The sequence below is a fragment of the Labrus bergylta genome, chromosome 14 (assembly GCF_963930695.1).
Source record: "Labrus bergylta chromosome 14, fLabBer1.1, whole genome shotgun sequence".
In the NCBI taxonomy this organism is placed as follows: Eukaryota; Metazoa; Chordata; class Actinopteri; order Labriformes; family Labridae; genus Labrus; species Labrus bergylta.
In genome coordinates this window covers 13,138,842-13,152,602 of record NC_089208.1, presented here as the reverse complement: position 1 = coordinate 13,152,602, position 13,761 = coordinate 13,138,842, and the positions used below count along the sequence as shown (strand labels likewise).

The 13,761-nt window shown below is 38.8% G+C and overlaps 2 protein-coding genes and 1 non-coding gene across 3 annotated transcripts; 2 read left to right on the top strand and 1 right to left on the bottom strand.

Moving 5' to 3' along the window:
- The first annotated feature begins 4,025 nt into the window (after positions 1 to 4,025).
- LOC136182432 (cone-rod homeobox protein-like) lies at positions 4,026 to 5,725 on the top strand. The gene is made up of 3 exons (XM_065963156.1): positions 4,026 to 4,146; positions 4,278 to 4,444; positions 4,559 to 5,725. The coding sequence occupies exons 1-3, from the start codon at positions 4,026 to 4,028 to the stop codon at positions 5,198 to 5,200; spliced, it is 930 nt and encodes a 309-aa protein (XP_065819228.1). The 3' UTR covers positions 5,201 to 5,725.
- On the top strand, positions 5,466 to 5,539 carry trnat-agu (transfer RNA threonine (anticodon AGU)). The gene has a single exon. It is a non-coding gene; the product is annotated as a tRNA-Thr (tRNA).
- Positions 5,726 to 6,311: 586 nt separating the features above from the next.
- On the bottom strand, positions 6,312 to 9,587 carry vtnb (vitronectin b). The gene is made up of 8 exons (XM_020635636.3): positions 9,393 to 9,587; positions 8,996 to 9,112; positions 8,650 to 8,886; positions 8,006 to 8,145; positions 7,625 to 7,781; positions 7,252 to 7,410; positions 6,823 to 7,149; positions 6,312 to 6,653 (listed from the first exon to the last, which is right to left on the bottom strand). The coding sequence occupies exons 1-8, from the start codon at positions 9,454 to 9,456 to the stop codon at positions 6,517 to 6,519; spliced, it is 1,338 nt and encodes a 445-aa protein (XP_020491292.1). The 5' UTR covers positions 9,457 to 9,587; the 3' UTR covers positions 6,312 to 6,516.
- Between the last annotated feature and the right edge of the window lie 4,174 nt (positions 9,588 to 13,761).

Below are 13,761 nucleotides of genomic sequence, written 5' to 3'. Positions count from 1 at the left end.
TTGACCCACAAAATATCTTGTCACCTCAATGTTTTGTGTGTTTCCAGATAGAAATGAGCATGACATCATGCCAAATATTATGTAGCCTTATAACATGAAGAAACATGGTCCTTTAGGTTGGCTGTAATATGCACTGTGACAACTCAACCATAAGACAACCAACCCCAGTCTCCCCTATACTCGAATAGAACTTTTAACAGTAAACCGATAATCCTCAAGATTATAACTTTAATGAAGTTGAGTTCTATTTTGATGTACTCTCCATTAAGCTACAGTCTCAAGGAGATACATTTTCATGCTATTAACACGACAACTTAAGGTACAAGTAGCCTCGGCTATCTTTTAAGAGTCAACATTTACAAAAATAAAACCTGTAATGACTTTCTAAAGTGAAGTAGGCCATTATTCAGAGTTTAACTAGTAAACTTGCTTTAAGGGAACTTTTTATTTTTTAAGGGAACTTTTTAACTTTTTAAAAACAAGCTCCAACTCAATGATCAAATCCTAGAAAAAAAAATGTATTCTGTCATTCATTTTTTTCCTTGAACAATTATAGAGTTAAGCAAAGCAATATCATTAGTTACCTATACTGTATACATTAGTTTGCAGCAAAACAACTGTATATTTGGGCTTTAATACACACAGCTCAAAGAAACATTAAAACTGAACATGTGTGTATGTGTATTGTGAGACTTACTCGGCTTTATACAGTATGTTTTCTGTACAAATAGCATATATTAAACAAAAAGTGAGGCCATAAACCTTAATTCTCCACCTCAAGCACTTTCTGCTCAAGGCCCCTGCTCTCTTTGGTTGTTAGATCCAAAGTCAATTTGAAGTCACACAGGTGCTGTTCATCGTGCTGAAGGAATATTTCGGGTTTTGTCCTCAGCCTTCTCTATGAGCTGTAATATCTATTTATTTTGTAACTATGGCTGCACTAAATCATCCCTGTTGCCTCTCCTTCTTTTTCTACAGAGACCTCTTTTATCCACAGCCAAGTTGGGATCACACTCGGCTTCTATTTATCAGATCCATAAAGGTTTCACAGTGCGGTACAGGGTTAAGGAGTTACCCCTCTCACTTCAGCCATGCAGCACATGGATTAGGCCCAAAATCTTTCAGGCTGACAGGAAATGTGGACAGAGCTTGCACTTCAAACAGCGGGCTAGGGAATGCTGTTTGTGTATTGTGAAGGAAGAAGTGAGGCTGTAGGTGAGGGAGAGGAGGACACGGCGTCATTCACACCTGAGTGTCAAGGCAGATTTTTGTTTTGAGGAGTGTGGACGCAGGATCAGAGCTTCTGTGTACACACAGGAGAAGTAAAAACGGTAGCATTCAGATGCAGAGAGCAGGATGGTTTGTGTATTGTTAGATTTTATGGCAATTGCTGGAATACTGTCAAGGGCAGGACAGAAAATCATGGACTGATTAAGGGCCGTCTGAGCTGAAAAGGAGGAATCTCTAAAAACTTGTCTCCAAAATCAGCTTCAGGAGTCCTGACAAAAACCATGGGGTAAAAAACTAACACAATAATGGTCAACATGTCACCTACACAAGACTGGGTTAACTTTCAGTGCTGGTGTTCATTGTACCCAGTTCCAATAAAGTTTTCAATATAAAGTAACCAAACCACGGCCAAATCACTTCGTTGCAGTTGCTGCAGATTTGAGTTAAGTCATATTTCCTGACACTACTTGTGACAATGATTTTTTTGTGAATATTGTCCACTGCTGCAAATCAAATTTCCCTTCCAGGGAAAATAAAGATCTGAACTGAACTGAACTGAACTGAAGTCTCTCAGCTTTACAGGAGCAATATAGTACAAAAAATATTCCCTAATTTATTCTTTGAAGACACTGTAGGAAATAGCTGTTGGACATCTCAGTCCAGAATCTCTCACAGGTGTTCATTTCTGTCTGGATCTGGTGATTGTTATTTCCACAACATTTGTTTCACAGATCAGTTAGCCCGTATATCCTTCTTGGAAGGCATCTACTTTTTGTTATGTTTTCCCATCATCTCATTTGTGGTTATCTTTACATTTGTCAACTGTTGGTATATTCCATATGCATGTTTATTTCTCTTATACTGTTATGATACAGGGTTGGGCACCGTGCATGTTCACAAGTCAAAATTCAAATTATTGTCCATGGCAAAGGTTTTCTAATACCACATGTCATTTGGCAGATACATTTCTGGAAGCTTTTGTTGGGGAACTGAATGAAATTACTTTTATAGAATGAATGAAAGGAATGCAAGCTCCTGTAAAAATATTCATATTTACAAATATTCTAAAGGTAGGGATAGGGCCTATATTATTATATTATATTATTTGCCAGATAAATAGAGCAAATATTAGCTATTAAAATCATTATAACACAAGTCCAAAATAGAAGTGACGTTATGGTTTAAGTACGTAAATCAGACTAAACAGTTTCAAAAACACGACTGTCATCCCAAAGTAGACAGATATAAAACTTACATCGTGACTTGATGTGGTGCGGCCCCCTGCTGGCTTCTTCCCATAAGGAACTCTCCTTGTGCAACCTGGCCAATAAATACAGATTCACAATCTACAAACATATGAATAGAAAGGAGAAATATTCTACAAAGGTCAAAATTGTAAAGACACATAAACAGAAAACATCAACTCATGATTTATTTTTTCAAAATGTTGGAAGTTCAGGCCTATGTGTTAAACTTGGCCAACTTTGTATGACTGAATAACAGAGTGTCAGAGTTCAGGGCATGTCCCTGGTACCCTGGCAACATGTGACCCGGTTTCTACGGCCCATCTGGATTTGGTATCGATACACCGCATGCTGTCTTAATTTAGCCGAAGTCATGTGACAGCCAGAGGCGGTTTGGGTTCTGATCGTAATGGCTCAATTGTTAATGGCTTTAATAGTCGACGTTAAATACTTCACCGCTACTTTGAGCCAATCATCAAGGTTAATGTGCCATCCAAAATCATTTTTCAGCCAGGCCTACATCACGTGCACAGGATTAAGAATAATGTCAACATAGTGTTTACAATAATAACACTTTGAAATAACGAAAACACGTAGCCTGTAACTTGTAATTTGTTTGTTTTTTTGACTTCCAGTCTGCCGTATTTAAATTAAAGTTTTTTTTTTTAATGGCCCCATACACTGCGAGTCTAGCACTGGCCTGGCATTGGACTGCGCGTTATCCGGTGTTTTGATGTTTCGAACGGTGGAAACAAAACAGACCAGGAAGCAGAAGAAGTAGCCCGATTTGTCACCTCGACACATTATGGTTGACTAAAGACTCACACTCCTGCAGCTTCTTCAATACACTTTCACCATCCAAACACGCACTATCATGCACACCAGGAGACCGTGAGCTGTGGAGGAGAGGATGCGTCACAGACTGACGTATCAGAAATGTGTGATCGTAGGCCTATACCTTTTTATTACAACCTTGCGTAACCGAAGCCAATGGATTCTGTAAGTTTTCAGAAAAAAAATCTACTTATAATATCTATATCTGAAGAGGTATGAGAAACAATGTTATCAGAATAACATGCGTCTTGATCCTCCCCTGTATACTTGAACACAGGGACTAAAGTAGGCTATGTTGTCACATTGCATTCCTATATTTAATAAAATAAAAAAATAAAAAACTTTTTTCATCGTCCTAATTATTTTGGATTCAATGAATTACCACAGGTAGATCTTATGGGGGTTGTGACCTGACACTATTGCATGGCAGGACAAGCTTCGTCTCGGCTAAATGGCCACATTAATGGGTCATCGAGGATCAAACAGACAACAGTTAGCCGTGTTCCACATCAAAGGCACGCGTTTCTGAGGCGCGACAATATCCACTGAGTTGTGCACGAAGGAGGGGTGAAGGGGGGGGGGGGGGGTCATTTTGTATCAGTCAAGCAAACTATAAAGTCCTGATCGTATCCTGAGAGTTCACCACAGTCGAGTCGATCCTCCATCGGGAACAGCCTCTCCTCCTGCTTTGAGTGTCACCAGAGGATTGCATACGGTATGGATTTCAGTGGACGCAGTGTCTCTGAGATGAACGCTTTTTTCTCAGGACAATACTGGAACCCTTCTTGCAGCTTGGATATGAACAGCAATGATGATTACGCACTGGACACCAGCAAAGGTGAGTGACTGGATAGTGGATAATATTGTGGTCAGCATTTTATACTGCTACAGCAAAACTTTTGTTATTTTGAATTCAGGGCAGAACATGTAATAATTGATGATTGTTTTTTGTTTGTTTGTTGCATTCAGCCCATCACAGGACGCGCTCTGACCCCAGTCGTCGCCGGAAGCGCACTACTTTCAGCAGGGCGCAGCTGAGCGAGCTGGAGAGGGCCTTCTCTGTCACACAGTACCCGGACATTAAAATGAAGGAATCTCTTGCCTCAATAACTGGGCTACCAGAGTCCAAAATTCAGGTATGATACACTGTTCATAGACTTCAATTTTAATATCACTGAACGAGTGTAATTTTGGTTTAGATCCCTTTTAATATTTCTCCTCAAATAACCAACATTACTTATTTTCAACAGGTCTGGTTTCAAAATCGACGTGCTCGCCATTTCAAGAGCAAAAAACCGAACAAGGAGGTCCCCAAACCCTCCACAGACAACCCTCATCCAAACTTCTACAGTACCATTCCCAGTCCTCCTTACCCCCAGTTGGTGCCTTGCTTCTCTCCTACAGCCAGTTTACCATCACCACCAGGCTACCCTGCTCCAAGTTTACCCGAGTCTAGCAGGCTCTCATCCATCCTGGAGAATCAGGCAATGTCCCTGCCTGCACCCAAGCCTTCATCCCCTGACGAAGCCGGCCAAGCTACAGCCTTCTCCCCGCTTTGTGTCACAGGATCACCCCAAGAACATTACAACCAAACCCCTGCCTTTAGTCACTGCCATGATGTGTTCGCGGAAAGTGAACTGACTTCTTGGTCTCTGACGGAGGACTTTGAGGCTTTTCTTAGAGACGCACGGTTTGAACGTTATCCCTGCGCTGCAGTCAGACAGTCGGGGCCAAAGCAGAGTTTCCAGAGTCACCTGGAGCACCAAAGCGTCTCCAGTAAAAACGACGAGTCCATGGATGACCTCTCCGATCTGTGCTTTCAGGACCTGGGCGACTTCAACTTTTTGAGTTTGGACATTTCTGCGGCTATGATTGACTATCTTCTGGGTTGATCGAAAAAAGAGCAAACCGTTTTTGGACAAGGTTTAGACATTGTAAAAAAAAAGCTTTAGCTATTAGCCTATTTATTTATTATTGAGCTGAATGCCTTTTAAAAGAGATGCATTTCTCATATGACATTGTAAAAAGTATTTAGTGAAAGTAATTTACGCACTGTAGAGTATAACATCAGACAAAAATAAAAGACAAAAATTAAAATAGCGTATTGTTTTGATTGTGTTTCATTCATAGCCTCTATTTCCACTATCGTCATCATACGGCGCCGTGGCTTAGATGGTTAAAGCGCCTGTCTAGTAAACAGGAGATCCTGGGTTCAAATCCCAGCGGTGCCTTTTACAGCGACACAATCACATGAAGCTCCTAGTGATGACTTTAAGGCACAAACATTTTTAAAGAATGTACGTTTCAGTCAAGTGGTTTTTCCAATTTTACATCGAAGTGGTGCACTTTGGTGACGTTTGGTCAGAGTTATAAAACGTAATCAGTTTCTTTTTCCAATGTGGACTATCAAATCAGAAGTTTTTCTTTCAACATTGCAACACTTAAAAACTGTCGGAAGAGTGTGTTTACCTTGGCTATCTTTTGGCTCTTCGAATAGCTCACTCAAGTCATGAACAAAGAAAACCGAACAAAACGTATGACACCAAAGCTCAAAATTTGAAGGGTACAAAAGATTAAAAACAAACAAATCATCACCAAGAAGTAATAGTAGTAGTAGGAAACACAACCCAATATGACCTAATTTGACTTGGCGTAGGGAAATACCAATGCATTGTTTACTTCAGAACATAAGTGCCATGTCACATGAAGCATTACAATGATGCGAAATGTGTCCGTCATTGCAGACAATATCCAGCAGAGGGTGCAAGTGTTTCACAAAAAGAGACTGAAGAGTTTATGTTAGCATTAGACCACAGTGTAACACTCTTTGATTTTTGTTGTAGATGAACAAAGCAATAAGGGGCAGTTGTGTGTTTAAAAAAAATAAATGCAATCTTTCAGTGTTTATAGTCAAGGTCAGAGTTTCCGTCAGTGCTGAAGTTAGTCACATTGTTATAGTCAGAAAACCTTAGCTGTATGTTGTCTAATAATAAGGCATTCAAAAAACTTTAATATCAAGTTTATTAAATCATGCAGAATTTAACCTTTCCACCTACAGACAGGGAACATTTCTGGGTATTTATTACAAAGGGCTTAAAAACAGAAACTATCATGGGTTCACATTGTTATTACCTTAAGATTTGGCATAAAGACATAAACAGAGGGAGCTGCTCAGCATCTCATGTGACTGAAGATTCAGCCAGCTTGCCTACTTCTTCTCTGCTCTGGATGTATCGGGTGTATCCTCCTGCTTGCAGCCAAGCCAGAATTTTGCGATAGATCGTGGGTAGGGAGGGTTGACAGAGTCCACACGTTTTGTCTGCAGATCCACTCTGTAGTATTTATCTGCAGTCAAGAAGATAACATAAATGAATCAACAAAAAAAGTGCTTTGGAATTAAACTTAAAATGAGAATAAAAATCTTGCAAGTATTTTTTTTTGCCTATTTTTAAGTATTTTGTTATATCAAAACACATTCAAATTTGTGGATAAAAAATACTTAACGTGTTCATACCTCTATTGAAAAAATACACATTTTGGACAGGTGTACTTTTGTGCTCCTGTGGGGTGATCTCATCAATCATGTCGCTTAAGTGGCTAAAGTCATACCAATCATCATAACCCCAAAGGTCCTCGAACAACGTTTGGCGACTGTGCCTTCCCCGATGTCCGCGTCTCCGGCTGGGTTTCCTCCTCCGGTTGCCCCGCCTCATAGACGGTGGAGGATATGAGGTAGGCTTGGGACTGAGATAGACCCGTCCCACCATGGCAGCATCAACGGGGGTCCTGATGCCCGGCCAGTCCCTGCTGGTTAAACGGGCCCCTGTGTGGTGACTGCTGACTGAAAAAAGAGATCAGAATCAAAAAACTATGGAGTGATTCCTTCACATAGAAAACAAACACAATTTGAAATATTTAGAACAAAAACTCGTCATAGACTTACTGGAGCCTCCAAAGAGCTCAGTAAATACATCCTCCCACGTCTGATCGCAGAAGAGGTCAGTGTATCGTGTGAACAGCACAGATGGGGAGGACATGCTCATGCGGACACACTCCTCATGGGAGGGCTGGTGTTTAAACTCGTACTGGTGATACTTGTCACCTAAAGACAGAAAGAATCAGACAAAGTGGGCTTCCAGTTATCATGTCTCCTGCTGAGGTCCTTGTGAGCTGTCAGGTCAGAAGAATTTCAGGAGCAGTACTCCTGAAGTTATCTAGATATTGACATAGAGTGCATATGTGTGCATAGAGTACATAAAAAGCTTACAATTCTTCATGTCTTTTATCTATTTTGCTCTGACAGCTATCACAAATACCTTTAAAAAAGTAAGCTTTCTCTTTGCCACGGTGACTTGGTGCAGGTACAGCAAAGGAAGCATCAATGTTGTCTGGTATGCCGTCAAAGCCAACTGAAATGTCTCGTGGGTAGTCGTCATCCAAGACGTCTCCATCAAACCTCCAGTACTGATGCCCCTGAGGAGGAGTCAGAGCGAAGAGGCCGAAGTGGTGAGGTTTTATGCAACAACTGTAATACTCAGGAAACAACACATTGCTATTTTTTACTAAGACCAAGTTCACACTTTATAACACTTCATTTTTTAAACATGCAGGAGTTCCCACGTAAAGAGTCATCAGAAAACACTGGGCTGCTTGATAAAAATACATTGTACACACCTGAGAAGGACAGAACTCTGTACCTTAAAGATGTAGGATTTTCCCTGGCAGTTGATGCGTGTGAATGCAGCATCAATTGGCCCAGTGATTCCCCACACATCCTGAATGAGTTTGGGGTAACCGGGAAGTATGGACTTGTCGTCCAATTCAAAGAAATATTCACCTTAGAGGAAAAGCAGGCTTTGTGTCAGAGTCATATGTAGAAAAATATACACATTGACAACAATTTAAATATATTAATAACATGCACAGCTTCTATAATCTACAATTAGCCAAGCAATTGATGTCCAGATTTTATTTTGCATATCAATTCGTGGAATTAAAAAAACGAACATGTACAAGACACCTTTTGGGAACATTTGGGGGCATAGACTGTATATAAAGATGGACAGAGAAACAGCTGTCTGGGAGTGAAGCCAACATATTTAGATCTCCCCTTGCCTCACCCATTTTCACAGATGAGCCATAGGTCAAAATCTATAAAAGTCTTAAATACATGCCAAATAACATTTGTCTAACATGGATTCTGTTGTGATTGCTAGTTTGCTAGTTCCTACCTGAGGAATCATATTTTAAAGATTTTATGTTTACGAAAACTAAAAACAGAGAAAGGCATGAAAAAACAGAGCCATGTTGGACAGAAATCCTTAATGAAGTCCAAGTTTACCTCTAAATGCATAAATGGACCCATTCTTCAGCTGCAGAAAAGCATCAAACGGTCGACTGCTGCAGGGTGCTGCGTTAGGGTCTGCAGGTGGTGTGGGCTTTTGTGTGGTGGTGGGTGCAGGAGCAGCTGAGGTGGTTGGGGCAACAGTGTTCAAGGCTGGTGTGAGAGTTGTAGTGTTTGGTTTCGTTAGAGCTTCATGTACGTCCTCTCCTTCCTCGAAGGTATCACCACGAGAAACTGGAGGCAGAATAGAAGAAACTTTGTCACATCCTTGATTACAAATAGGCTACAAGTTTTTACAAGTAATTTGTTCAGTAAATTGGAAATACGTTATAACTGCACTGACTTTTTTTAGGGCACAAGGTGTCAAAGTCAGTACAGCAGCTTCCATAGTACACACACATGGAATCACACTGACATTTCCTCTGCATGTCGAAGGAGCCACAGCGATTCAAACACGACTCTGTGGAAATTAGTTTATATGTTACCACATGAAATGACATGACAGACTCAAAAATGCAGATAAACACACTGGAGGAAGTGTGCAGTTCTAACAGATTTTATACATTAAAAAACTATATTCTTGCAAAATGCACACATATTTACATATGACAGTCTCTAGAGAAGAAGTTGTAAACTTCTGAATCATTTTTTTACTTGATGTATTTATTAACAATATCTGCAATTAAATGGGGCTGTAAAGCTTTTACTTCACATTTGAATAGCTGATCTAGAAGACTTACCTTCTGCAGAGAAGGTGGTGTCCAGCAGCAGGATAAGGCCCAGCAGAACCACTGCTGGCTTCATGTCGTCTCACAGAACTATTTTTTTAACGTAAAATGTCAAATTTAGGCTCACAGGAGACCTACAAGCACTCTGCCTGTTTCCACAGGGAGCTTGGTGAGTTTGATCTATCTGTCCCACTTTGGGGTACAGGACTGTGTGCAGATCAATAGACATTTGGAAAAGCTGTTGACCCCCAGGCGTCTGCTGTCCTGATTGGTCAGCGATCGGTTGTGATAATGATTAAACTGTGATTGCTGATCTCTGTCCCGTCTGTCCCAGGAATGCTCTCCCAAAATGAACAAGGTCACTTTAAGGCCCATGTGAATACCCGTTGACTTTCCTGTTATCTGGAAACACTAATGATAAAATGTCTGGTTATTTTATTAAAAAGACATTTGATAGAATAAATCTTGTATTGTACAATGTACAAACCAGACTAGTAACCAAAGAAGTGTGTTGTCCTGCTGTCAACATATTTTTTTATTTACTGGATTTGGAGCTTGTGTTCAAATGATGGGAGTCTAAGCTCAGACATTGTGTAACCAGAGCAGTTTTTTTTCTCTATTGATCCCTGGTGTAAACAGACAACTCTAAAGCAAACACTGTGCCCTCTTCCAAATTTAACTCTGATAAACCACAGTGCCATTTTAACAAAGAAATACAACATCAAAACTATAGGATATATTTAATATAATGTTCGACGTGAGATTTTCTGACAGTATTTGATGATCAGATTCACCATCATTGAGGGACACAGAAGCTTAACCAACTCGTCAACAACAGGCAAAAAGACGGAGGCTGTGACTGATGATGTTACAATCAAACAAAATGTCCTTCAGGCATGTCTGGCTCTGAAGCTCAAATTCAGCAGTGAATAAACCAATCCAAACACCGAATGAAGTCAGTGTTTACGTGTGTGTTTGTGTGTGTTTTGTGAAGTGCTTGAAAAACTTGTTGTGGACAGATTATATCGGCAGGTGGACTTTGGTGTGGTTTTCAGTATCAGTTAGTGGGGATACTAATGATTAGGTTGCTCCAATATCTCTAAAAGCTGTCAATCAATAAGTCAGACTGTTATAAAAGACAACTTAAAAGAACAGAAGAAACAATTTTTTTTAGAGCTATTTTTTTTAGATTCAGCAGAAACACGGAAGACTGTTTCTGTATTTGGTTCTCTTTTGAACCCTTAAAACTAAATTTGAAGTTCTCCCTCCTCTACAAAATGTTTGATGTGTGGTTGGAGATCCTTTTGCCATCCTTACATTTATGAATAATAACTAAGATTTAACACCTTAATTGCCTTTTTTTTTTGAAGACATTTTGATAAACTTCATGCTACATTAAAACAATGTTTATTAAATGATCTGTGTGAGCTCATCTGACTGAAGATTTTATATGAATCCTTTATCCACAACTGAACTTTTGCCTCATTATCAATTACATGTATACATCTGGTTTAATGAGAGGGCCCCTTTTGTGTCAAATATTAAGCCAGTCTAACAACAAGTCAGTGACCCATCTTCTGACGAATAGGAGGCCAGCTTTCAGAAGAACATGATCATAGAAACCTTTGAGCTTTTCATTATGGACCCGACACTTTAACTCTGTCTGTCATAAAACGAGTACAATCACAGTATGAAGCTCAGGCTGATTCTTCGTTTTGGAGCATTAGTTGGTATGGCTATTACATGATCAAAGATTTGAATTTTTATTCCTTTGTTATTTGAAAATGTTGAAAGCAGTCAACAATAGCTTTAACTGTAAGGTTTTAACTTTGGTCATGAAAGAAGTCTGAAGCAATGAAGGACTTAGAAAAAACAAATACTGTTAAGGAGACAAGTTGAATAGACAAATATTAAGAAAAAAAATCAATACGTTTCAATGATTTAAAGTGAGTTATTTTCGTCGAAATTGGTAACCATACATCCTTATGTAACACATCATAACATCATGATTGGATTTTATACTGTGTGGATTTTATGATTTAAGTGAAGTCAGCCTTATCTCACATTTTAATTGCTGGAACAAGTAATAAAACCGCAGCACTTGTCGATTATAAATATGACACATGGATAAATTTAGCCATGATAGACTTAAAATACTTTTCTTATGCTGCTCTTTCATTATTTAGGCTTATGGACAGATTAGGAGACTTAAAAGCTCCTAATATTTGTTTCATAAAAAAATAAAATAAAAAAAACCATTGTTCACACTGTACTCAAAGTATAGAATCTATTGTTCTCACTCGCAAATAAATCTATATTATTATCGGATTAAGATAAAATAAGATAATCCTTTATTGATAACAGGGTTACTCAATATACAATACATAGCCTACTATACATTACGATACGATGGGCATGACCCAAAATAATGATATCATCACAGTACAGGGATTATCATTTTATTTCAAGCACTATTGGCCTCAGACTTAGTTCCAATAAACAGATAAGGTTCCTGACTGTAGAGAAAAAGGATGAGACAGGCAACAGGGCTTCTTTTAAGTTTAGCTTCGCAAATCCAAACGATGCCCCATGCCTTACTAATAATATTTTGTGCTGTGAGGGCCAGGAAGGCTGTTTCATACATGTGTCCAATGACTGTGCAAAGCTAAATTAGCCAGTTGTATGAAGCTATTCCGTTAAAATTAGACTACTATATTGTTTTCACAAACTTAAAAATCTGAATTAGACAGTATCACAAACAGGCGAGAGAAATAACATTAATAAAGTGCTCAGTCATGTCAGTCACGTAGTAATGTGATTTGCTAACATTTTGCCACATTAGCATGTGTTCATACAACAAATAATTGAACGTGGTGATCTCTAATTTTAAGATCCAGTTATTGAATTATATATATATATATATATATATATATATATATATATATTTTTTTTTACATTTTAAGATATCACTGATATGTACTGTATTTTCAAAGCTGGGTTCAAATCGTCATTCAGTTTTATCTTCTATCTCTGATAAGCGATAAAATATTTCTTCAACACAAGTGATTTTTGACCACACCAAAGTACAAATAATGAGTTTCAGTAGACCTTGCAGCAAAATCTGAGTGACAGAGTTCTTTTAACTCAGCTGAAACACTCATAGCACATGACTTTTGGTTAACCCTGAAAAAACTTTGCTCCCCTTAGATGACAAACCTGTCCGATGTTTTGCTATCTTTCTCTTCATCTCTCAATCTTATTTTATTTTGTTTATTTTGACAGGGACAGTGTACAGCCATTTAGCTGTACCAGAGTTAGCTATAAGCTAATTTACATCTGTAGTCCCTGGGCAGGAGACAGAGACAACGTCTCTGTGAAGAAACAAAACATAGACTAACAACATCTTCACAACAATAAGACAGTACACAACCACTGAACAATGGCATTACACTAGTCCACAGTGAAATTCATACATTATATTAAAACAATAATAGGCTAACAGCACTTAACTTTAAAAACTTCACTAAAAAAACACAGCTATACTGCAACATACTGTATATCTCCAATACACCACAACAGCAAAGCCATAATAACATACTGTATCAATACGCTACAACATTATCAAACATAGTTCATGAAAAAGTGTTTATGTGTGATGAGGACATGATTGAGTTGATTTGAGCCATGATTTGATTTTAAATTTAAATTCAGCAAAGCTACTGCACTCTCTGATTTTAGCCGGTATGGAGTTCCAAAAATGTGTAGCTCTAATAGAGACGGCTGATTTGCCAAACTCAGAGGATCTGTGCTGTATAACACAGTCCCCTCTGTTGGTGCTCCTAGTTGTTCTTCCTCCATCTGCACGTGGTGATATGAACTCTTTTAGTGGGGAAGGAGCCAGACCATTAATAACTTTATACACTAGCTAAGCATCAGCAAGACCCACAACATTGTCAAAGGTTAGGAGGTTACACCTCTGAATGATGTTACAGTGGTGGCTTTTTGTCCAGTGCCTTGAGTATTTGCTTATACAGGGTTTGGAGAGGGGCGAGTGTTGTTTTACCTGCTTGCGACCAGCTTGTGATACAATATGACATGCGTGAGAAAATCATTGAGTGCACATATAGCTTTGCTGCATTAATGGGTAACTGGTTTCGGATAAACCTAAGTTCCTTAGGTTAAATTTTATTGTGTTACACAGTTGTTTCACGTGTTTCTTAAAAGATTATCACTATTATTATTAGGCTACTTCAACTTCATTTGAAACAGGCTGTTCAATATGATTTTATCCACCTCTTTCAACCTTTACAATCACCTCTTTTACGACAGCTTCATCTTCCTCACTCTCTCTGTGTTGTTAAGTTAATGTTTGATATGCCGC